Genomic DNA, 23,799 nt, shown 5'->3' on the forward strand with positions numbered 1-23,799 from the left:
AATAAACAAAAAACAAAAAATATGGATATTAGCAGCTTAGTTGTGTGTAACAAGTAAGGAAACATTATATTGCATAAAATGAAACTCAAAATCCAGCCTGTCTGCTTTGGCTTTGTTTGTTGTAATTATTTCAAACAAATGAACACACACACATTTTTTGGTGGTTTGACCTTTATGATAAAAATAAATGATAGAACTCATCAGAATAAACCTTCAGAAGCTAATGATTACGGTAGAGATGAAAAGGTTAAGACGACACCAATCGCATGATTATTCAGGCAGGACTGGCCGAAGCTGCTCCGTTTCCATGGTGACACTCAGCCCTAGTTTCCCGGATGTACTCTTTTCCCTGTTCAACATGGCGCTGGGAAAGTAAGAGACTTCAGCTAATGTCAGACAGTTTTCCCAAACTTATCCCGCTCATGCTCCACTAGGCCCGGGAAAGTTTACAGACTCCCCTCCGAGGCAGCGGAAAGAGTTTCTCCGTGTCTTTCTGGGTGAGTAAGCGGCTTCGGGTTTAATAAAAGTACTTAAAGGTTATTTTGCTGCTCCGCTCCGCGTTCAGGAGCTAACAGGAGCTAACGTTAGCCGCTCTCAGTGCTCTCCAGGCTGCCTCCGAGGAAAGCAGAGCAGCCTCTTCTCTCTGATTTAATGAAAACTCGCTCACAGCCTGATGGAAAGTTTGCAGTTTGTTATTAATGAGCTAAGATAAATGTGATAAGTTGTTTATGAATGTAACTCCAGCATATATGACCGCCTAATCTGGTTTTAGGATGGGTTTCTACATTACTGTAACGTCACTGCGCTGCTCTTCCAGAATTACGATGGTTTTGGTAAAATGCAAATAAATTATTTTTGCCCGTATTGCATTGCTGACAGTCTCATCAATCATTTAAAGTTTAACGATTTGATAAACTTTTGTTTCCTCTTACACGATGTACACGTCGTGTTTTTATGTAAGGATTTACGAGATTTAAAGTAACTGCCCAAAGGCGTATTTTTTTTTGTACTAACAAAAATACAATGACGAGAAAAACATAGCTGAGTACTGAAATATTGATTTCATCTAAAGGATTAACAATGTTTTAAAAAAACATGTTGATAAAACACCAAGCTACTTCTGCTCTGTCAGTATTTAGGTCGATGACATCACAATAGGTACAACAGTTGAGTTGGCAATCCTGGATCTCAGTTTGTTTGTTGTTGTTTTTTAACAAGTTTTAACTTTTCTGAATTTTAAAGTTGTTTTATAGAAAATAATTTACAAACACCAGAGTATTGTTTGTTTTTATGTTACAATTTCATCCATTTTATAGGAAACATAACTGATATTTATTGAGAATAAATTAAATAAATTAGAGATTATAAATCGTTTTACTTTTTTTAATTTATTTTTACAAAACTAAAGGCATTAGAGGTGCTTCATCATGTAGAAAGAAAGGGATTTTTATTCATACTTGCTGCTGTGATGGCAAGTTTGTTGAATATTGCAATGATGACAGCAGTTCCAATTAGTCTTTCTTTAGCATTTTAACTTTTGAAACTGTTTAACTCCAGTAAAATGTAAATAGATTGTTTTGGTTTTCTTATTTTTACAACAAGGCTGACATTTTTATTCCGTTTAAGATGGTTGAGCAATGGTTGAAAATGTAATGATGTTCAGCCATTGTTTACATCCAGATTTACTACGTTTGGCTTCTTTTTGTTCAGAATTATGATGCATGTCTCATGTAAATGACATAAAAGTTGGATAAAACACAACATAACTGTTTCAGGCTGTGGACACTTTGAAAACAATCAGACACATATCTGGTGTAGCACCATACATGGAAGTGGCACAAATCGGATTTTTGGAGAAGATTGCACAGATTGTAATTGGACCTTTCAGATTGCTGTGAAAAAGCCAGATATTTTGCCAGAGGTTTTGGAAAAAATGTCGGGTTTGGGTTGCATTTGTCTGCCGTATGAATGTAGCCTTTGCATTTTGGGGAAAATCCGTAGCTATTACGTGGAATTTACAACTTTAACGATATTGTCGCTGTGAATTCAAAGTTACACTGGTTTGTGTCAGTGCCTCATTAGTAGTTCGCTGCACAGCTGATTAACATTTTCTTGTGTTAATCTGAATGGAGCATTGTGGGGGTTAGAACGGAGCATTCCGGGTTTAAATCAGAGAATCGTGATCTTCCGACGTATCAAATCTTGTTACTGAACTGTTGGTGTACGTGAAGCTAATATTTAAATGCAAATTGTTAGCTTATGTCGACCGAGAGATTTACTGCTTTACTTACCTTTTAAGTTGCTCTCAAACATCAGTTGCTGTGTTTCAGTTGTCTATATAATTGGAAAATCTTACATTTCAAAAATAAATTTGCTTAATGGAGTAATGGCAATTTTGAAAAAAAATCTTGTCAATAATGTTTTGGCGTGATGATGGAGTGGTTTTTTTGATTGCATCAAAATTGGTTTATTTTGCAAAACTGCAATGGAAACAGTTTTTTTTTGCATTACATGAGTCATATAATCAACAACAGGATGTTACTACTGAGAGAAACCACAAAGAAGACAACAAGAAGTGGTAGGAGGGGCGGCCTGTTTTTAATAACTTATTGCGTGAACAAACTTATTCTCGTGTGATTTTAATCGCGTTTCTTTTTTTAATGGAAACACTGCAATTGCGAAATTGTGTTTTTTTGTTGTTGTTTTTTTTACATTAGTGGAATATTGACAAGTTTTGCGCTCGTTTGTAATGAAAAGCAGCTTGTGACATAGTGTTGGCTTGTAGCATTGTTCTGTTTTAGTGTTCTTTGTTCTGGATCAGCTACAGAGTCTTTCATGCTCTGTGTTCATGTTGAGCCTGTGATCGTTTTTGTCTGCAGTGAGTGGAGGGAGTTCAGTAAAGTTGTCCGTTTGGTGCTGGGTTCATACAGCACATTCCTGGGATGCCAGAGATGCATGCAGGGGTCACTGTTCTCTCACATTATACATCACACCTTAACAGCAGCGCCATCTTCAAGCCCTGCAGAGCACCTGGTCAGTGAAAAGAGCAGTCATCTTATGTTTAAAAGCACTTGATTGACTCTAAATTAGTGTAATTATTAGCCATAATCAACACTAGCTAAAAAATGAGTTGGTCATGTAATCTTTATTCATTTATACCAAAACATTGGAGTTGTGATGATAAAATACAAGCTGACTATGTTCATTAAACTAAGTTTGCTTCCTAAAGCTAACCTTTGTGTGGAAAAACAGGAAGTGGCATTAAACCTGTCACAATAAGCAATAAATCAATTAATCAATTAATCACATGACAAATTAAAATGAGCTCAATTTCTATTTCCATAGTTTGTTTCTCCCTTTGTACCAAAAACTGAATGATAAAAGTCTTCAGTCTGGTGCTTTAGTCTCAACAAACCCATATTTTAGAGCAGTTTTGCTTAAAAAGACTTCATAATTTATTTTATTTGTTGTTTCTGTTGTCTTATTTGTTTTTGGTATTTAAAATTTCTTCCAATTCCAGTGTTAAAGTTTATTGATCTTTGAGAATGTGTTCTTGCATTATTATGTCATTTCAATTATATCACTTGAAAATGGCCTCTAAACAACAATATTATCGTTTATTGCAATAACTTCTGGGACAATTTATTGTCCAGTAACTGTGTGTGCATAATCCTTTTTAATTTTGGGGGATACAGTGATTTACACCTCCATTTTTGCAAAATCTCCAACCACTTTCTTGTTTAATTGTTGTATGCTTAGTTTTGTAAAATTAGATTTTAAGTTGTTTTAGAAATTATGTATTTTTTTGGGCCACAACTAACTCTGACTTCACATCATAATCAACATGACGCGTTTCACAAAAAGTTTGGATACCCAGAGTCTACAGGATCAAGCTAGGCCTGTTTGCACAAGTCCTGGTTGGGAAATAGGAAGACATGGAGAAAATGAAGAAATAATACTTTTTTTTAAACGTTGCTAAAGAGCTGGACTTGGTGAACAGAAAGGAAAATCCTCTGAGGAATGACTGAACCAGCCAACTCCAACACAGGCCTGGAGGCGCTCAGAATCAGAAACAACAGCGACTGAAGTAAAAAAGATATTCCCTGTTAGCAGAGCAGCAGATCCGTTTCTGACACCATCAATCAGCTACATTTGTTTGGTTCAAGACCCGTAATTATGGCATGTTGTAAATGTTTGCTGCAGGGCTTCATCTATGAAACAAGGCCTGAAGAACCTATTCGATTTAAAATAAAACCAAGCAAAGAATGCTGGAGATTCCTGCAGCAGATTTAGACAAAATCTAGTGCGTTTCCTGCAGGACGGGTCGCCTGTTGTCTTCTCTGACTGACTGACTGACTGACATGAGCATCAGACTGTTTGTTTTTATTATCGCTTCTGCAAGCGCAAGCAAACTTGAATGAGGAGTTTTAAAGCGACGCGAGCCGAGGAAAAATGCAACAAGGTTGTTATTGTTGGTATCGACTGAAACTTCAGGCCTGATAAGGTGAAGGACAAGCTTCCCTTTGTTGCTGCTGCAGCAGATAAGTCATGAAGGAGCTGTTTACTCACTGCTAAATGATGCAGAGAAAAGCAAACAGGAAAATTATACAACAATTATTTCAGTAATCAATTGTTCTATAAATTATTGGGCCGATTAATTGATTATTTGAATGATTAATCGGGTAAAAAATTGGCACATTTTGCAGAATTTGTAGACTGACAAATTTTTGCACTGACTGATTAGCACCTTTTGCTATCAAAATAATAAATAGCAGATTTTAGTTTTTACGTAGTTTGAACAGGGTGACAGTTGAGGAGTTCTGGGTAGAACATCTTTGCAGACAGCTTCTTTATACCTTAAATGCAAAATGAACATATTTTTTGTCCAGTTTTGGTTTAATTACTGTGTGCATAAACAGATTCCTTCCTTTTAGGTAAGATAAATGTTCAGATTGGGTCAGACAAAAGCAAATTAATGGAGCCTTTCCCTTAATGTGTGTAAAAATGGGTATCGGCAGTAGAGGAAAAAGCAAAATGTGAACTTTATTGTAAAAGAACAATAACCTGACCTACTTTCCTCCAGTAGCTTGTGTTTTATTTTAAGGGAGTTGTAGTTTTTCTCTTTTTGAAAGGCCAATGTGTTCTTTTGTCCCTATTTTGGCTTCAGTAAATGTTTGTTCTGCAGTCGTTTCCCGTTCTGGCTGTGAAATCATGCTGAGGCTTGTGTGCTCGCAGTGTTATGGAGGATTAACAGAAACAATACAGGGAGACTTCTGGATGGTGGCGGCGTGTCACCTCGGTTCCGGTTGGGTTTCAGAGGGGGAAACGAAAGCTTTCGCTAGTCTGGATGAGATGGACAGGACTCGACCCGTTCCTAGATTATTTCTCAGGATCCCGCCTTTGTAGGACTGTGGAAAGAATCTCTGTTCATCTTCACATAATATTTTCAAACTGTGAGTAATCTTCACACGGCTTTACTTGATCCCTTCCAGCACAGCGGCAGCTTCCCAGCAGGTTCACAGGTCACATGATGTCTGCCACGTCTGATTAAAGAGCAGCACTTTTCAGGACTGTCTTTAAATCTGAGATCACATGACGTCTGCGTTTTCCTAATGAGAGAGGTGATGATCACACCCTCATTGCTTCTGTTTACAACATGACATTATGTAATGACAACGCCACCATGACTCACATATTTACCGGACACCACTCAGGATTATGGCCAGTTTGATCACAAATTCAGCCTGATTTCTCAATAGATTAGTTTAGTAATTGAGTCATTTAGTGATTAATCTAATGATTAATCGAGTAATCAAAAAACTGTCCTGCTAGTAGCTGCTTAAGCTGGTAAAAGAAATGTATGAAGAACAAGATGCTAGTAAATAATAATTCAGTTCATGTTTTTAAAGAGAAAAGATTTTTCTTCTTAAAATGTAGCATGATATAAACAGAAAAGGTTCAAGCCTGAACTAGGGATGGGCAATATGGCATAAAATTCATATCACAGTAGATATTGTAATGGGTGGTGGTAACAATATGTACCACAATATGATTTCTATAAAACTTACTATAGAAATTAAAAAAATCAAATACTAATTGATTGTAATGCATATATTTGTATGTGTTAAAGCTTGTTCAACACTTGTCGCTGTCTGACCGTGACATCTGCTGCGCTCCTCCTGAGCATCGCCGTTAAACCTGAACCCGGTCCAGATAACTGATGTTTTTTGCACCTGCTTTTTTAACGAGTTCTTCCTTTGCGCCCTCAGCCTCGCTGCTTCCCGCCTGCTCTGTTTTGATGCCAGCCAGTTACGTCATTAACGAGCTTTACCGCAGTTAGCTGGTAGACTACAGATCTCCATCACAGTCCAGATTTCTACCGGAGACCGTTCATATTGTGCATTCCTAGCATGAACTATCTGACACTGGACCAGCAACCTGATTATTATTACTATTTGTGCTCCCAACATAAGTACGCCATGAGACTGATGTGAGCACATATATCTGTCTGAACAAATGATAATTCATTTAAATTTAAACGATATTGATCCAAAAGTGAAATTAAATAACAATTTGTGGTGTGTATGTTTAAACCAGCTGTTTATCTGGAGTAAAAGCACATAATTGGCTCAAACGAACAACTTTAGTACACTTTTTCTTATCTCTTGTATTTATAAACAATAAATCTAATCTATTTCTAAGCATGAGTTAGCAAGTATCGGGCCTCGGCCGATTCTTGTCCGTCCTGTTTCTTCCTTCCCTCTCAGAGTCGGTATTTGTTTCCTGCTGAAACAGAAATCGTTTCTGGATCTGTTACTACTGCTAAGTGGATATTCCTGTTGTCTGGAAATTCATACGACATTTTCAGTCGCTCATGACTCACCGAAGTTTGTTTTTACCGAAGCATATCGAGGACACGTAGTATTTTCATCTGTAATCCGAAGCATTTTTCTTTTGATCTTTTGACTAATTCACATATTCTTCTGTTGACAATGAGAGGTGTGTTTCATGCAACATTTATTAGTTATACATTGTATATCCTTCGCTTTACGCGTATTTCAAATAGTTTCTGCAGTGCAGTTTGGTCTAAATGGGTTTCAATAGGACATCAAGAGACATGAAGGTAAAACTTTTATTAAATTGGTAGAATTTTTTTGTGCTAGATTGAGGATGAAGTGTTTGGTTGTTATTAGTTGGTTCCTGTTATTTTTAAATAATTTGGAAGTGGACTGAACTTTAATAGACAATTTCCCATGCTTGTTTTGTGGCACTTACTGTCATAAAGCTGTTTACTCTCGAGGCCCAAAATTGGACAAAACTGGTCATTTTAATTATCAATAGCTACAGCAGATTAAAGGTTACTTCTATTTATTTTTATTCATTTATTTTTGAAAATACTGTCTATTTTGGTGATTCTCTTTGAAAAATGTTTAGGATTCATGAGCAAAACAGGCATAAAGACGTACAAAATGTTTAGTAAATACCTGAAAAATGTAATATTTCTGGACAGGTCTGAAGTCATGGAAAATATTTAATGCAGTAAATGTGAATTTTTACTATTGTTTTATAAGCTGTCACAATAACAAATTTTGCTGGACAGTAAATACTCCCAGAAATGATCAATATAAACAAAAATATAATCATTTTGAGACTATTTACAACAAATATGATAAAAACATAATGCAAGTACATCAGTAAACTTTACTTTTCAAAGAACAGAAAAAAAGACAATGTCTCAACAAAACAAAATTTTCCTTCAAAACATAATAATCAATCGTTACTCCTGTCACAATGACAAATTTTACTGGATGATAAATTGTCCCAGAAATTATTGCAATAAACATTTTCCAGTAATGCAATGACATAATAATGCAAGAACACATTCTCATAGATCAATTAGCTTAAGAACATTTGACACTGGAACCTGAAGGTAAGTTTATAACCAATTTAAAGTTGCCTTGGGGTTTATTAAACGTGTTTCTTTGTTGTTCAGTGTGTAGAAATATGGAAAAGGTTTCCTCCGAGTCAGAAAGTCTGTGTTGAAATGTGTGGAAGTCGGCTTGTGTACTCATTTACCCTACTTTCTCTGCTTGTCTTTCTCATTGACCTTTCCACATTCCACAACCTGTGCCTGAAAGTTGGCCCTCATTGGCTGCAACACTGCGAGCTTTGTTTGAACTTGGCCTCTGGATTGGCAGCTTTGTGCGTCTCTGCCGTTGATACGTCGGCTGGACCAGTTTCTGCTGTATTTTTGCTCAGGAAAGTCAACAGGCTTTCTCTTTGCTCAGGTATTAAATACATTCCGGATCGACACCTGAAAATAAATTTACCAGTTTTCTTTATTAAACAGCCAAACCTTTCATTCAGTCGTTATTTTTTGTCTTTGTAAGCTATCTTGTTTTTTTGCTTATCTGATTGCATCCACACCCAAGCAAATTAAACTATCCTTGGAGGGCTTTGACTGGGTTTCTGACATCATGCTCTGTAATTTGGCCTTGGCTGTGTCTGTGTTTTGCTCAGTTTGGTGATGAATGTGCTTATATTAACAGGCAGACTTGGTATTTCACAGCAGCATGCTTTGATTAGATAAACAGGCTAATTTGAGGCAGACTGTCATCGCTTGTTTTGTAAGAGGGAGTCATTATCTAATGGCAAAATACACACTTGCGAGGCTGGAAGTTGAATGTATTCTTGTTTTTAAGGTTTTCTGGTACGTCTTCTTACTGAAAATATCCAGGACAACCTCGTTGGTCTGGCATGCCGAATGATTACCCCGTTTGTTTTATACCTGAACATGTGCAGAACGAACACAACGATAAAAAGGGAAACCAAAACAAAGAGGGTTCCCAGAAATCACCAAGCATTTTCTGAGAAAACATTTTAAGGTGCAACACCTGATCTACACTTAACTACTCACCTGAAGCACTAACTGCTTTTCCATTGACCTTATAATTGCGCAATTTGACATTTCAAAAATAAATTTGCTTAATGTAAAAACGCCAATTTAAGAAAAAAGATACGTTTTTGATCAGATTTTGCTGCTAGGATGAGGTGGTTTTTTTTGTTTTTTTGGCCGTATCAAAATTGGTTTATTTCTCAAAACTGCAATGGAATTTTTTTTTTGCATGACATAATCAACAACCAGATGTTACCACTGGAGGAAACGACAAAAAAGACAACAGGAAGTAGTTGGAAGGTGACGGCGTGGTTCCACTGTTGATTATTACAACCTATTCCAGTAAAACTACAGGAATAGGTTGTTTTCTAATTTTCCCACTATCAGTTTTGGTCCTTGAACACATCACAGTTTGTTTTAGATGTGCATCCTGTAAGAAGTTACTCATTTAAGATTAAAAGAGTACTCCATAAAAGATAAAGCACTGATCAGATTGTCTGATTTCTATTTAGAAATAATGACATCAGACAAACAAGAATAAACTCTTATATCCAGTTTAAAGATTAAAATGAAAAAAAAATCCAAATAAAGGAGAGACATTTTTCCTCTAGTTTCACCACTGATCACTAATGCAACCTTAACAGAAATAGGTTGTTTTATAATTTCCCCACCATCAGTTTTGTAAGACATCGGTCTGTCTATCCTCAATGAATTGTAGTCAAAAGTAGCAAAGCGTACAGTGTAGTAAAAGTACTCTGGTAGATGTAACTCGTTACTACCCACTTCTAGTTCCACCACCGTTTACTATTAGAAACTTGATCCATGTAAAACAGTACAGGAATAGGTTGTTTTCTCGTTTTCCCACCGTCAGTTTTGGTCCTTGAACGCATCAAGGTTTGTTTTGGATGTACTCTAAGAAGTTACTCATGTAAGATTAAAAGACTATTTCATGAAAGCTATTTAAGTACTGAGTTACTGATCAGATTATCTGAATTATAGTTAATGACATCAGACAAACAAAAATAAACTTTTATATGCAAATTCTGGTAGTTTAAAGACTAAAATGAAAAAATGCAAATAAAGGAGAGATACTTTGCCTGTAGTTCCACCACTGTTCACTAATTCAGCCTTGATCCATGTAAAACAAACAAAACGTACGGAAATAGGTTTTCTAATTTTCCCACCGTCAGTTTTGGTCCTTGAACACATCGCTGTTTGTCTTACACGTTTTAGTAAATGTCCGCTGCCACCGGTTTATTATTTATTTTGGGAAAAAACCGAAACAAAACCAAACCTGGAAATGAACCTCCCAACAGGAAGTGTAAAAAGTCAAATGTGCGTCACGTGACCGTGCAGGTAAAACACCTGCACGTCCGTGTATGAGGAGAGGGACGGAGGAGGAAGAGGCGTCGCTGTTTGTGATTTCTAACCCGTGTTTGGCTGCTGACAGAGCCGCGCTAATCTCCCTCCCTCCCCCCGTTGACCGGCTGTCTCACCCGGTAACGTCACGACACTGAAACCAAAGGAATGCGACACGCTACGTGTTTCCGAGCCCACGGCTTCTCCACTCGGTTCCGCCGCTTCCACGGTTAATGTCGCCGCTTCCCAGCTGGATTCCTCCGCGGAAACCGATCCGGTGCTGGTTCGCTGGACTCGGTTCTGGTTCCTAGTGAGTATTACCGATCACAGCTGAGTTCCATCACGACGGAAGGAAAGTTTGATTTCTTTTGAAATGTCGCGGTCGGTTTTGGGATCTGAACAGCAGAATAAGTTTTATTTTCTTGTTATTTCTCTCCCAGTGTTCCCATTCAGACCTGTTGCTGACTGTGGAGACAGCTGCTGGACTCCACCATCACAGTCATCTGTCTTTATTTGCACAAGTGTTAGTGACACATGGAGCTGAGCAGAGAGGGGGAGGATGGCGATGTTTGCACTTTTAACCGGAGTTTTAATGAAAAAAAGGGAAAATGTAGATAAATTAAAATTCCAGGCATTTACAGATAAGATAGAGCTGCTGCTGCTGCTGCCTTTTTGTTTTTGTGCCTTCAGTTGAAACCTGGAGGAATAAATCCTATTTTTAATCAGCAGTAATAAAGTAATTAGCATCTGTTACACACAGTACTGCTCACTGCTTGTTACCAGCTTAAAAAATAACAAAGTTTAATCATTTAAAATGCAGCATTTTAAGTGATTTATTTTTTATAATTATTTAAGTTAGTTCATAACAGGGGTGGGAATTAATCGTATTGTTTATAATTGTAATGAATTTCTTATCAAGATAATATTTAGATTTATTGTTGTTGCCATAAATTCCAGTTAATGTTTAAAGAAACCTAAAACTGTCTGTCAGGATTTTTACTATTTTTCTCCATTTTGTTCAATAAAGGTGTATCAGAAAATTTGAAAATATGACTAAATGCACTGATTTGTGCATTTTAGTATCATAAATCACACCTTCTTATGACTGGAGGCCTAAAGAAGCAAATTACAAATAGAAATGTTTTTCAGGAGCAGTATTTGTGTTTGTGAAGCTATAATTGATGTGACACAGTCGCAGCTTTAGTTTCCTGAAAACATCGTTATAAATATCGTCACTTCTTATTGTCACTTTTATAGTTGTCACAATAGTACAACAAAACAATGTGAAAACATTTTAAGCCCATATCGCCCACCTCTAGTTTTTATAACATTTCGTCAGGTTAATTGCATAAAGAGTTTTGTGAACTGCAAGTCTTTGCAGGCCTTTATAAATCTGGGAATCCTGCGTCTGCTGCAGTGAGGGAACAACCTATGAATTATCACCTCGGATTCAGCAGCGGTGAGCTAATATTAGAGCATCGCAACAACAAGGGCAGCCTGAATGCAGCGTTATGGTGGATAACTTTAAAGCCAGAATGCTCCTGTCCCCTTAAAGAGCTGCGACCTCGAACTAAAACGTGAGAAATTGTTGATTTTTGGCTGGTGGATTTATAGGTTCTGCCAGTTTCTGTGGCTGGTTCCCAGTCATTCAGAGGAAGTTGATTATCTTAATTCTGTGGTCGGCTGTCATTGTGGTCCGTATGGAAAAAGCTATTTAATTAAATTTCAAATGTCTAAGAAATGCAGAACAGTATTTGCATTGGATTAAACTCATTAAAGTTGGAATTCATGTCGTAATTCCTAACTTCAGCACCATTATCCGTGATAAATGGATTAATTTGCTTCAACTCATGAGAGATTATGGCATAGATTGGGATAATTCTGTGAGTTGTGTGAGACCTCATGGTTCCAGCTCGTGCCTCGTTTTAATTAATTTAGAACCACATTTCCTGTGGTGTTACGAGTTTTTAACTGTATGGTCAGGAGAGACATTTGACTTTAAATAAGCGCTCCTGCTTGTTTGTACCAGGTGAGCTGACAGTCAGCTGGGCATCAGTTTAGTACCTATTAGGCTGTTTTCACACATGATAATCCGGTGCATTCGGTTTGGTTGGGGATCAAAGTGGCAACATTTAATACATTTTCAGTTTTTTTTTTAACTGCATAGTGTCAAATCAACCAAACCCATTTGAAACTTCTCCTCCTCGCCTGTGGGGGCGCTGCACCAAGAACCACTGAAGGAAACAACATGACAACCTCTAAGGAAGACATTAGCTACGTTTCCATTCACCATATAATTTCGCAAGTTGACATTTTGAAAATTTGCTTTATTTTGTAAAAAAATCATTTGATAGTTTTGTTGCTAGGATAAGTTTGGTTATTTTTAGCTGTATTAAAATTGATTTGTCTCGCAAAACTGCGACGGAAACACTTTTTTCGCATCACACGAGTCTCATGATCAACACCAGATGTTGCCACTGGAAGAAACCACAAGGAAGAAAACACAGGAAGCAGTAGGAGGATGATGACTTATCACGTGAACAAACTTACCGACATGTGATTTTAATTACGTTTCTTATTTATTAGAAATTTGTGAAATTGTGATTTTTCAACATATTGACAAAGTTTTACCCACATTTGTAATGGAAACACAGTTGCTGAGCGCAATTTGATTTTTCACAAAATGGAAACAAAAATGGAGTTTCATCAGATTTTAAGGGTTTCTCTTTTGTCTTTGACTAAAGACATCAAGCCATTTCTGCTGCTAGTGCTAGGCCAATGCGTTTGTTTTGGTTGTATTTACCCAGAATGCCCTGCTCTGTAGTTCACTTCCTGCTTTTGGAGCGGTCTCTGGTGTGTTTGGTGTTCACATATGCATTCAAACTGCACCAAAGTTCACTTGTACAGAACCGGCACCAAGGTTTGTGGGTGGACCAGTGTTAATTTATTTTGGTCTGTATCAGACAAACGGACCGGAGTTTCTCGACAAACGGACCGGAGTTGGATTACAGCGTATTAAACACGGCTGGTGGGAATGCCTCCGTATTTACCTGTGTGGGTCTTTGGTAGAAGGGATGTTTTCATTTTCTGTTTCTGTCTGCGTTGGTGTGGACGCCTGGTGTCGGTGGGTCCACAGCTTTAGAAGCATGTGGTGCGACAGCAATAATCTGTCCCTGTGAAACGAGGCCTGGTGTGCAAACAGTCGTCTTATCTTGGATGTGAACAAAACAAGGGAGATGATTTTAGATTTCAAGAGAAACAGGGTTCATCAGGTCAAACACTATTTTATTTGTTGGAGAAGAACTGGTGGTGGAAAATTGTCTGAGTTGCATTTAATTTCCCTCTGGGATTAATAAAGTGTTTTTGAATTAGGGCTGCAACTAATGTTTATTCTGATGATTAAGAGATTAAATAAAATAATTGGCCCATTCTGCAGATTTTTCATTTAACCATGTAAGCGGGTTTTTTTTTTTCCAATACCAGAAATGCATAAAAACATGCAAGTAAAGAATTCAGTTCCTTTTCTAAATAAGAAATTAAAGATTTTATTTGCCTAAATGCAATAAAAGGATTTCTTTAGTGAATGCAAATGATGTCTGCAGCTAAAAAAAACTTAATCTGAAAAGCTCTGCCTTTTCTGCAGTCTAGGACTGACCTGTTGATTATATTTTTGGATTAACCAATTAATAATTGAATAACAAAAGGTGCTTAACAGATTTCTTTATTTTTAACAGATTTTGAACCAGGTGGAGCTAAAACTGCCACTTGAGCTGTGGGTGAAATATTTACAGTCTTGTAGGCAAAATGTCTGTATTTTCTGTGCAGTTTTGGTTCAATTACTGCTCTGATTGTGAGTTTGTTTTCAGTGATTGGACTTTTTTTCCCAGTCTGTATACTCAGTTAATTGATTACTAAATGAGTTCAATATATTTGTAGTATTCAGTTCATTGCAATTAATGTGGTGCTAAAACTTTTATACAATACTAGCAATATTTTAAATGAATATAAACAAACTTATATTCCTTATTAAACATTTTATTGCTTAAAAGGCAGTAACGGCATTCCTCGAACCAGGTGAAACTAAAGCTGCCACTTGAGGAGTTTTATAGCTTAAATATATTCAGACAAAGGTGTTTTTGTTTTTCTTTAATCCAAAATGTGTGGCTTAATAATTCCTCCAAATATGTTGTTGTTAAAGAAAATAGACTTTCTTTGACTCTGTGTACTCCAGTTAATGATTAATCAATTACTAAATTAGTTGATGGTCATTTCATCAATCGGTTAATCACGATTAATCGTTTCAGCCCTAAATTATTCCCTGTTCCTCTGAATCCAATAATCTGCATCATCTCATCTGTTTAAACCGAGTATGGTTTTACTCTCCTGCCAACTTTATGAAGAAGAAGAAGAAGAAATCTGGAGCATATTTTGTCCATATGCTTACAGCCTAAATCTCTTCATATAGTCGCAGCTGGCTTCAGTTCAACTTGTATCATTATTCACTCAAACTGGCATCTTTCACAGTGCAGACCACCCACACAGTAAATCAGGCCAGAAGACAGCGGCTCTGTCCAGAACTCATCAGTCCGGTTCGGTCCACAGAGCAGACAGGCTTTCTCGCTGTTCAGCCAGGCATGGATGGACAGACTGCGAGGGAGCGGTTCGCTCTGGGAAGAGGGCGGGAAACAGGAAAACTCAGAAAATGACTCAGGAATATAACGGGTGGATATATATACAAGGTTTTATATTTTTATTATTGGTTTTTAGAGAAAAGTATGACGGCGTATTAAGGCCATTGTAGATACAAAAACAAAAGTTTCCCAAAAATAGCACAAACATTTTGAGATTAATCTCTGAAAATTTCTACAAAAAACTTGGACCTTTTTGAGTGCCAAAAGTCAGAAATTTGAGAGATTAAAAAAAAAAATCAGAAATTAATCTCAGAAGAAGTCTAGAGAAAAATTGAAGTTTTAAGTTGGAAATGCAACTCAGAAAATTTATAAAAGTAAAAATATTTATTTATTTATTTTAATTTTCAACTTTTGAAACTCAGAAATTTCTAAGTTGTTTTTCTAGAAAATTCTTAAGATTCATCTGTAAATTTAAGTTTTTTGAAGACTTGAGACCAGATTTAGACTTGTGGTCCAGAACTCGAGTTTTACCAGCAGTTTTTATCTTGTGCAGTAAATGTTGAAATGTTTAAACTGTACCTGCTGTCCAGGTTTTACTGTGAAAGGAGCTTCAGCTCCAATAGCTGCAGGCCCTCCTTCATAATGCCGCCCTGCCATTATGTTGTAATTTATACCTTATTCTGAGCACATGTTTATATAATGTTGAAAATATTATATAAACCAGAATTTAGTCAATTTGTCATACTTGTTTATGAAAATTAAGATACTTTTTATTGTTTTTGTGATGATATAGACCAAGACGTTTGGATTCCTAATCCAAAGTGATGCTGGGTTAAGGTGGAGCCAGATTATCAGAAAATGTTTTACTGAACTTGAAAATGACTTGTAAACACAGATGAAGTGATTTTTCAATAGTAAATCTCCACCACAGTTTCCAGTTAAAAGAAAAGTTTTCCTAAAACATCTTCAGGTATGTTTATTGTTAGAAAATGTTGATGAATTTCAGTCTAAATATTTTATTTTCTCGTTTGGTTTCCATTAATCAGTATCGCCCATAAAAAGCTGCCCTGTGATCTGCTTCCTGTTTGCCATTTCTCTCGCCTTGCATCACATCTTATGATTTCTTGGCTCCTCAGGGCTGCAGTAAAATCTTGTTTTTCGCCCACAGCGATTTGGAACCAGATGAAGGATAAAACTCGGCGTTTCAGAGCCAAAATGTTCTTTCACTCCCAGCCTGTAAATATGAAAATGTCAGAATGATTCATGAGTGTCAGAAACTTTCCCTGTTATGGATGAAGCAGCGCTTTACTTTAAGAAGTATTTCATAATTATCTGGTGTTTTTATTCTAGATATTTCAGTTAATGATTAATGATTACCATTAGTTGACGATTACTTCAATCCAATTAATCGTTTGAGCCCTAAATGTCAGCAGTGGAGACGCTTTTACACCGTAGGTAAATATAAATATTGATACGACTGGCACAATGACAATTATTGCTAGATGATAAATTGTCCCAGTAATTATTGCGATAAACGATAATGTTGTTGTTTAGAGACCATTGTGAACAGCAGATAACACGACAACCCAAAACAAGTAACAGAACAAAACACTTAAAAGCAAAACAATAAATAAGATGGATTATAACGTCTGTAAACGTGTTTTAACCAAACATTCACCTGACGCACAGCTGCAGTTTCTGTTAAAGTTTTATAAGTTTTTTATTGAAAGAAACAGATTTTAGAAAAAATTATTTTGCCTGATTTTATTTATTGTATGAATTTTTGTTATTTTGGTTGTTAAAATACCAAAATTTCCTCTTAACTTTCTATTTTTGTCCATTTTATGATGTAATTTTTAAACATTAAATGATTGATAATTTGATCAGTTACTCAAAACTTGAGTTGATTTTTTTACCAAATACTTTTTCACTCTTCAGTAAAGATTTGCCACTTGAGTCCAATCTTTGGGTAATCTCCCCACCTCTGGCTCTAAACACATTTTTATTTTTTAAATCCCACAAAATATTAAGTTTACATCGACTAACCCTAATCTAGACTCCATGCATAAAGGCCTCTGGTAAATATCTCCAGTATTTTGTCTCGCTCTGCTGTTTTTAATGCTGGGATGTTGCTGCTGCTGCTCCGGTGCTACATCGTTAGCGACAGAGTCGTTTTCTTTTCATTTCTGTTTCTGGGTGGGTCTCTGTTCACATCAAACATCCCTGCTGTGAAGGTCTGTAGTAACTCTGCCTGGGCCAGCAGCGTGACTCACGGCCTCTGGCTTATGATCCACCCTAATCGCCCGAGTCGGCGCTCCCACCCAGCTCTCCGTCATTCTGCCCCACAATCCCTGCATCTTTTTTTCTTCTAGTCTGTCTTTATTATTTAAGCAGCGCTAGAAGGTGTGGTGCTGTTTATTTGTAGGAAATAACAGAAAAATCTGCTGGATGAAAATGAAATGTCCCCCTTAGCGGTTTAGCATGCTGCTACCCAGCAGGACTCTGTTTTATTACTGGGAGTGTTTTCTCTTCAACCTGCAGGTTTTTATGCAGTCAAACCACAGCAGCCTCTGGTTTTCAGGGGGCGTCTGATGTCCCACACTGCAAAAACTTAAAATCTTACCAAGTAGTTTTGTCCAGTGAGAGCAAATATCTTAGTATGCTTGAAATAAGACAGACAAGTAGCTTTTCAGCAAGAAATTGGAGTTTGTTCTAAGTCAGTAATTCCTTAAAACTCCTGAAAAAGTTCCTGTTACATTTGCAGATTATTTCACTTACAGCGTATGAAAATGTCTTGTTTTAATTAAAATAATCTGCCAGTAGAATAAGTACTTTTTAAAAACAATATTAAGGCTTTATTGGCTTAATTCAAGCTCCTACAGCTTTCTAAAAAGTTACTTGTAAGTTAAGATATTTGCGCTAGAAGCTAGACCAAAACTAGTTGGTAAGATTTTGCGTTTTTGCAGTGCACTGCTCCCTGTAGATGTTTCTCAGTCATAGGAGATTACTGCTGCTCAGCAGCCAAAAAAAAATATTAGGTCAGCAACGTTTAATCAGCTGGTGACCCGATTTCACCAGCTAGCAAACATGTTTAAAAACCTAATTATTCTTCTGGCCTTTCTGTCTCTGTAACTGCTGAATACAAGCTTTTACTCCTGCCCGTCTCGCTTGAACCGTCTGAAATGAACAAACTTGCACTTGATTTTCATGCTAGAACTGAGTTTTGATCTTTTTTATCGTCTGTCATTTAATGCTGAAAATGTATCAAAATATAAGCTTTTGATTTCACTTTTTTAAGTAATCAAAATGCTGCTAACCTGTTGACATGATTTTCCTCTTTTATCCACAATTTCCTCTTCAGTTGCACAGATTTTCTCCGTCCACTCCGCCGGATCTTTTTTTGTTTTTAGACGATTATGAGGCTCGTAGGTGAAAACATGAAGCTGCTCCCACATATTCAGGCGTTGTGGTTCTGTGTGTTGTTTCATAGTGGAACCTACTGATTTCCAACATTTATCATGTCAGATTCCTTCATTTCCCAAAATCCAAATGGATAGTAACCAGTTTAATGAGCCAGCCGGTAGCCTAGCGTCTGTTTCTTCTCTACCAATAATAGTATTTTACATTATATTTAAAACAAAAACCATTGTGGATCTTGACTGATATGAAATGCTCACATTGTGATACATTTTTCAGCCTTAATTCTTTCTTTCATTATTCTGGCATTTAGCAAATATAAGTTATTTAGGTGATTCTAATGGACCTAAAATAAGAGAAGCTTGATCTTATTTAACTGTAGATGGTGAGGAAACTTCTGGTTCTGCCTGTATCATCATCACATCATTAATCAATATTATTGAATGTTTCTCTAATATTGCAGCCTGATCTTGTGTCTCGATTTACATTTATGTTCCTGCTAGCAGGTCAGTTATTGTATCAAATGTTGCTGAATGATAAATTGTCCCAGAATTTATTGCGATAAACAATAATATTGGTGTTTTCAATCAATCAATCAAATTTTATTTGTATAGCACATTTCAGCAGCAAGGCATTTCAAAGTGCTTTACATAATTACAATAAAAACAGCCTGTAATAAACAGTGAGAGAGATTTTGAAAAAAAAAAAGCAAACATTAAAACCCGCACCCCTTTTAGGACTTCAGTCAAACGTCGTTTAACTGAAGTCCTTAGAGTCCCAGTTAAACGATGTTTAACTGGGACTAATGAGTCTGTTTACATCATTAAAACGTAAACAGTGAGAAAGAGAAATAAAAAGCTGTAGAACTTTAGTTGAGACGCCGTCAACTGGGACTCCAACCCTTCGGACTTTAGTCAAAACGCCGTTTGACAAGGACTCTAACCTCTCGGACTTTAGTTAAAAAGTCAGAGAGGACCATTTTCATGTAATATGGTGGTAATAATAATGCAAGAACACATTGTCAATGATAAGCTGTAGATTTAAAACAGAAACGACAAAATGAATTAGACACAAAACTGGAAACAAAACTGTCCTTCTATGCCTTCGTGCTAGCTGCTGTTTTCCTCATTAGTATCATCTTGCAGTTCATTGTTTTCCTTTTTGTTTTGTTCTTTGCTGCTTTCATCTCTCTGTCTCTTGTATGGCTTGACTTGTGGTGCTGAACAGCTCACATCTGAAACGTTAATTTTCTCCTCTGGGTCATAAAAGCTGCTGTTAATCTTCAGGAAGTGACCTTTTACAGATGAGTCCTGTCTCCTCAAACTGCTCTCCCCTTCAGGAAATGCTTGGACCTGATGTCATCAATATTGGGTTCAAGTTTTGTTTGAGCCTGATGATGACCTTTAGCTAAAGGTCAGAGCTAGATAAATGCCACCATCCAGCCTATTAGTCCCTGGGTTGAAATGTGCAAGCATATGAGATATTAATGCAATAAAATGTGTGCATAGCAGCTTTATTGTGCTGGTACACTAAGATTTTTCTTTTGTATCTATTTGCTAATCACATTGCCTTCTTCTCTTCTCCCTCGCTGCAGATCTGATGCTAGCTTGCAGCCGTTGCCACCATGTTTGCCAAAAAGAAGAAGTCTCGAATCCAGATCTCTGCTCCGTCCAACTTCGAGCATCGCGTCCACACGGACTTTGACGAGCAGGAGCAGAAGTTCGTCGGGCTGCCGCGCCAATGGCAGTCCCTCATCGAAGACACGGCCAAGAGGCCAAAGCCTTTCATCGACGCGACGGTCATCACCACCGTAGAACCGCGAAAGGTAAGAGGAGCTACTCTGTTTTATTCATATTCACAACTTTACGGTGAGGCGTTGGCATCCATTCTCAGTCATACAGGAAATGATGGTTGTAAGTGGTTAAATAGAGAGCAACTGGGCGACTTCTCTTGTGTCTCTAAGATGCTTCACGTTTCGCCCAAAAAGGCTTCTTCTGTTTCTGAGAAATGTTTTTGGACAAGAAGTAAAGCATCTTCAACAAAATGGAAGAACTAGAGTAAATTTCAAACCCTAAACTGATGCTTGAAGGTCCTCAACATACTTAAAGTAGCACCAGTCAAATAAAAAATGTTGTCATCTGCATAAAGGGGAACTTGTAACTGTAATTTGCAGTGTTTAAATTAGAATCCTGGTGGCATTTTCAGTCACTTTTAAAGAGCAAACATTGACATTTCTTAAACATTTATTCAGATCAGGTGTTGAAGAACATGCAGAAGCTAAGTTCAAGTCTCTGGGACTGAACTTGGGACAGAAAACCTTCAAAACAACTGTAACCGCCTTAAAGAACTGAATCCTTTTAGTTCTTCACATGCTCTAGATCAGGGGTGCCCAAAGTGGGTCCTGGAGGCCCGGCATCCTGCATGTTTTAGTTCTCTTCCTGGTGGTAGCAACAACCTTTTCAGCTTGTCAGTGTTCCTCTTAGGCCTTCTAACGAGCCATCATTTGATCCAGGTGCGTTAAACCAGGGAGAGAAATAAAACATGCAGGATGCCGGCCCTCCAGGACCCACTTTGGGCACCCCTGCTCTAGATAAAAACTCGTTTTCTGTCGTGTCTCGGAAATGTTTCACTCGAAAGGCTTCTTCCCTTCCAGTGTGGAGGAATATTTTTGGTTGAGATCTTCAACAAAATGAAAGAACTTGAGTAGCTTCCAACCGCTGAAAGGTTTCTTAAAGCTCCTAAAGTTGCATCAGTTAAATAAAGAACGATGTCGTCTGCATACAGGTTCACTTTTAACTGTATCTATATTCATTTCAGTGTTTAAATGTGAATCTTACTGTCAGTTTTACTCACTTTTGAAGACGGAGTTCATGCAGGTGCTTGAAATATTTGAAAATGCTTGAATTTCATTAGGTGATTTCAAGGTTTGGAAAGTTCTGTATAAGGTCCTGAAAAGTGCTTGATTTCTGTATAAGGTCCTGAAAAGTGCTTGATATTCAAACTGCACAGTTTTGTAATAAAGTGCAAACTACGTTTGAGTAAAATCCTAGATTTGAAAACGTTACAGTTGAAACTAGATATTTACAGATAATTAAAAGATTTTTTTTTCTTTCGGTCTGACGTTAAATAAAACCAATGTTTTCTAGATTGAGGTTAGTTAGAATAACCCAAATTATTTAGATTTGCTAAATGCCAGAAGCGTGAACATTTTTAGAGAATTTTTTGTAACTTTTTCAGACAAATCAGGTCAAGATTTACTTAACTTTCATTATGTTATAGTTTATGTTGTCCCTATCACAATGTATTGTTAACAGTAATAAATGCCATCATATAATGGGGAATTGAAACTGACTTTTTGTTTTATTGATTTAACTCCAAACTGTGGTGTTTTTAAAACTTACCTTGAAAATTCTTGAAATGTTCTTGAATTTTACCATGGAAAAACTCAGTGAAGAATAAATTGCCCAAGCATTTATTTAAGTTTAAAGAGTATCTAACTTTGCAGGATAGCATTTTCAAAGAAAACTCTGAAAATGGAACCATCTGGATCGTTTCCATGCTTTAGATTAAAACGCTGCATTTTTCTGTCCTGTGACGCCAGACGATCGTACGAGGCACGAAGCTGGGGGCAGACGGCTCTCTGACGTGGCTGCTGGACGAGTTCGACACCATGTCCGTGACTCGATCGAACTCCCTGCGGCGAGGCAGCCCCCCCACTCAGCCCCGCAGGGACTCTGCAGGTGGAGAGCAGAACGGCGACCCCCGGCACAGGCTCCACTCACACCCAGACAGGTGGGAGAAATCACTTTCCTGTGGCTTCCTTTTCTAAAAAACTAATTACAAACAGAAAATAAAAATATTTCCAAAAATATATTTACTAATTTACATTTGCTAATTTACATTTGAGTAACATTTTTGAAAATAATTTACTTTTAAGAGTATTTTTACTACACTGTACTTTGAGTACTTTTATTATAAAGTGTCTCTGTTTTTAATTGAGTAAAATTTCAGGATTTTCTACCAAAACATGTTTTAACCAAAAATTCACCAGACACACACCTGCGGTTTTTGTTAAAGTTTCATGTTTTGTACTGAAGGAAACTGATTTGGAAAAAGATAATTTTGCCTGATTTTGTTATTTTTATTATTTATATAAATTAATGTAATTTTGGTTCTTAAAATACCAAAATATCCTCTCAACTTAATATTTTGGTCCGTCTGATGATGTCATTTTTAAACATTAAATGCTTAATAATTTGATCAGTTATTCAGTCCTTTTACCAAATACTTTTTCACTCTTACTGGAGCAAAAACATGTTGAAGGAGTTTTGCTGGTGCTGAGGTACAAGTTTTGGATACTGGAGTTGATCTGAATTCAAAGTTTAAATAAATAGAAGCTGTCTAACAAAATGGCCGCCCTGAGCGAGCTGACATCACTCTGCACTGTGGAACCCATGTTGGTGGGAAAAGCCAAAATTAGATCAATAGATTAGAAAATAACTGGTTTATTGGTTTTGCTAACTGCATGTTTGGGCTCTCAGGGACAGACTGAGGCAGGACCACCCGGCCGGAGGCGACCCGCAGCACGGGCAGCGAGGCGTCCAGCCCCAGGACGAGGGCGTGCAGGGCCGGCCCCAGCAGCAGCCGAGGGGCCAGGAGCCCAGCAGGGCCTACAGGGAGCGGTCCGGCTCGGGACAGCAGCCTCACAGAGACCCCCGGAACCAGGTACCAACCGAGACCCAAATGATTCACTCACTAAACGTTACTAACCAGGGACGCACCGATCCAGATGTTTAACTTCTGATACCGATATCTGAGGTCCAACGGCGACCAATCTGATAGGGAAGAACTGATGGCTTAAAACTTCTGATCAGCGCATCTCAGCTTTTGATTCTGCAGATCTTTCTTCCTTTTATACAGTTAAATGTAGCTGAGAACCAGCCTGTTGTATTTTTATCAACCTCTCCGTTTTTCAGGACCAGGTGATCCGCCGGGACCAAGCCGGCGACCACCGGCCCAAGTCCAGCTATGTGGCGCGCGACGGCAGCCCCACGTCTCCGAGGGACAAGAGGCCGCTGTCGGGGCCCAACATCCGAACGCCCAACCTGCCGGTGAGCGAAGGCGTGATGAAGACGGCCCAGCAGAACACACGGCCGTTCAACACGTACCCGAGGACGGACAGCGACGGAGGACGCAGTCCAACGGGACAGGTAGGAGTCGGCCCAGATGGCCGAAGCTGCTGCTGGTTAGTTCAGGGAAGTATTTCCTCCTCGAGACCCGATCCGGTACTCATCAGGGTCCGGTACTTATCAGGGTCCGGTACTTATCAGGGTCCGGTATTTATGAGGGTCCGGTACTTATCAGGGTCCGGTACTTATCAGGGTCCGGTATTTATCAGGGTCCGGTACTTATCAGGGTCCGGTACTTATCAGGGTCCGGTATTTATGAGGGTCCGGTACTTATCAGGGTCCGGTACTTATCAGGGTCCGGTATTTA

The 23,799-nt window shown here is 37.8% G+C and overlaps 1 protein-coding gene across 2 annotated transcripts in view; it reads left to right on the top strand.

The window, feature by feature from the left end:
- The first annotated feature begins 305 nt into the window (after positions 1-305).
- pak4 (p21 protein (Cdc42/Rac)-activated kinase 4) overlaps positions 306-23,799 on the top strand; it is a 35,569-nt gene continuing 12,075 nt past the window's right edge. Inside the window, exons 1-5 of one of the 2 annotated variants that reach the window (XM_007552460.2) lie at positions 306-497; positions 19,898-20,128; positions 21,905-22,095; positions 22,845-23,028; positions 23,280-23,513. In XM_007552460.2, coding sequence (XP_007552522.1) covers positions 19,928-20,128; positions 21,905-22,095; positions 22,845-23,028; positions 23,280-23,513 — 810 coding nt within the window. In that variant the 5' untranslated portion in view covers positions 306-497; positions 19,898-19,927. Of the gene's footprint in view, positions 498-10,141; positions 10,566-19,897; positions 20,129-21,904; positions 22,096-22,844; positions 23,029-23,279; positions 23,514-23,799 lie in introns of those variants that run through there. The other variant, XM_007552461.2, reaches the window with a different exon arrangement.

The sequence above is a fragment of the Poecilia formosa genome, unplaced genomic scaffold (assembly GCF_000485575.1).
Source record: "Poecilia formosa unplaced genomic scaffold, Poecilia_formosa-5.1.2 Scaffold48, whole genome shotgun sequence".
Lineage (NCBI taxonomy): Eukaryota > Metazoa > Chordata > Actinopteri > Cyprinodontiformes > Poeciliidae > Poecilia > Poecilia formosa.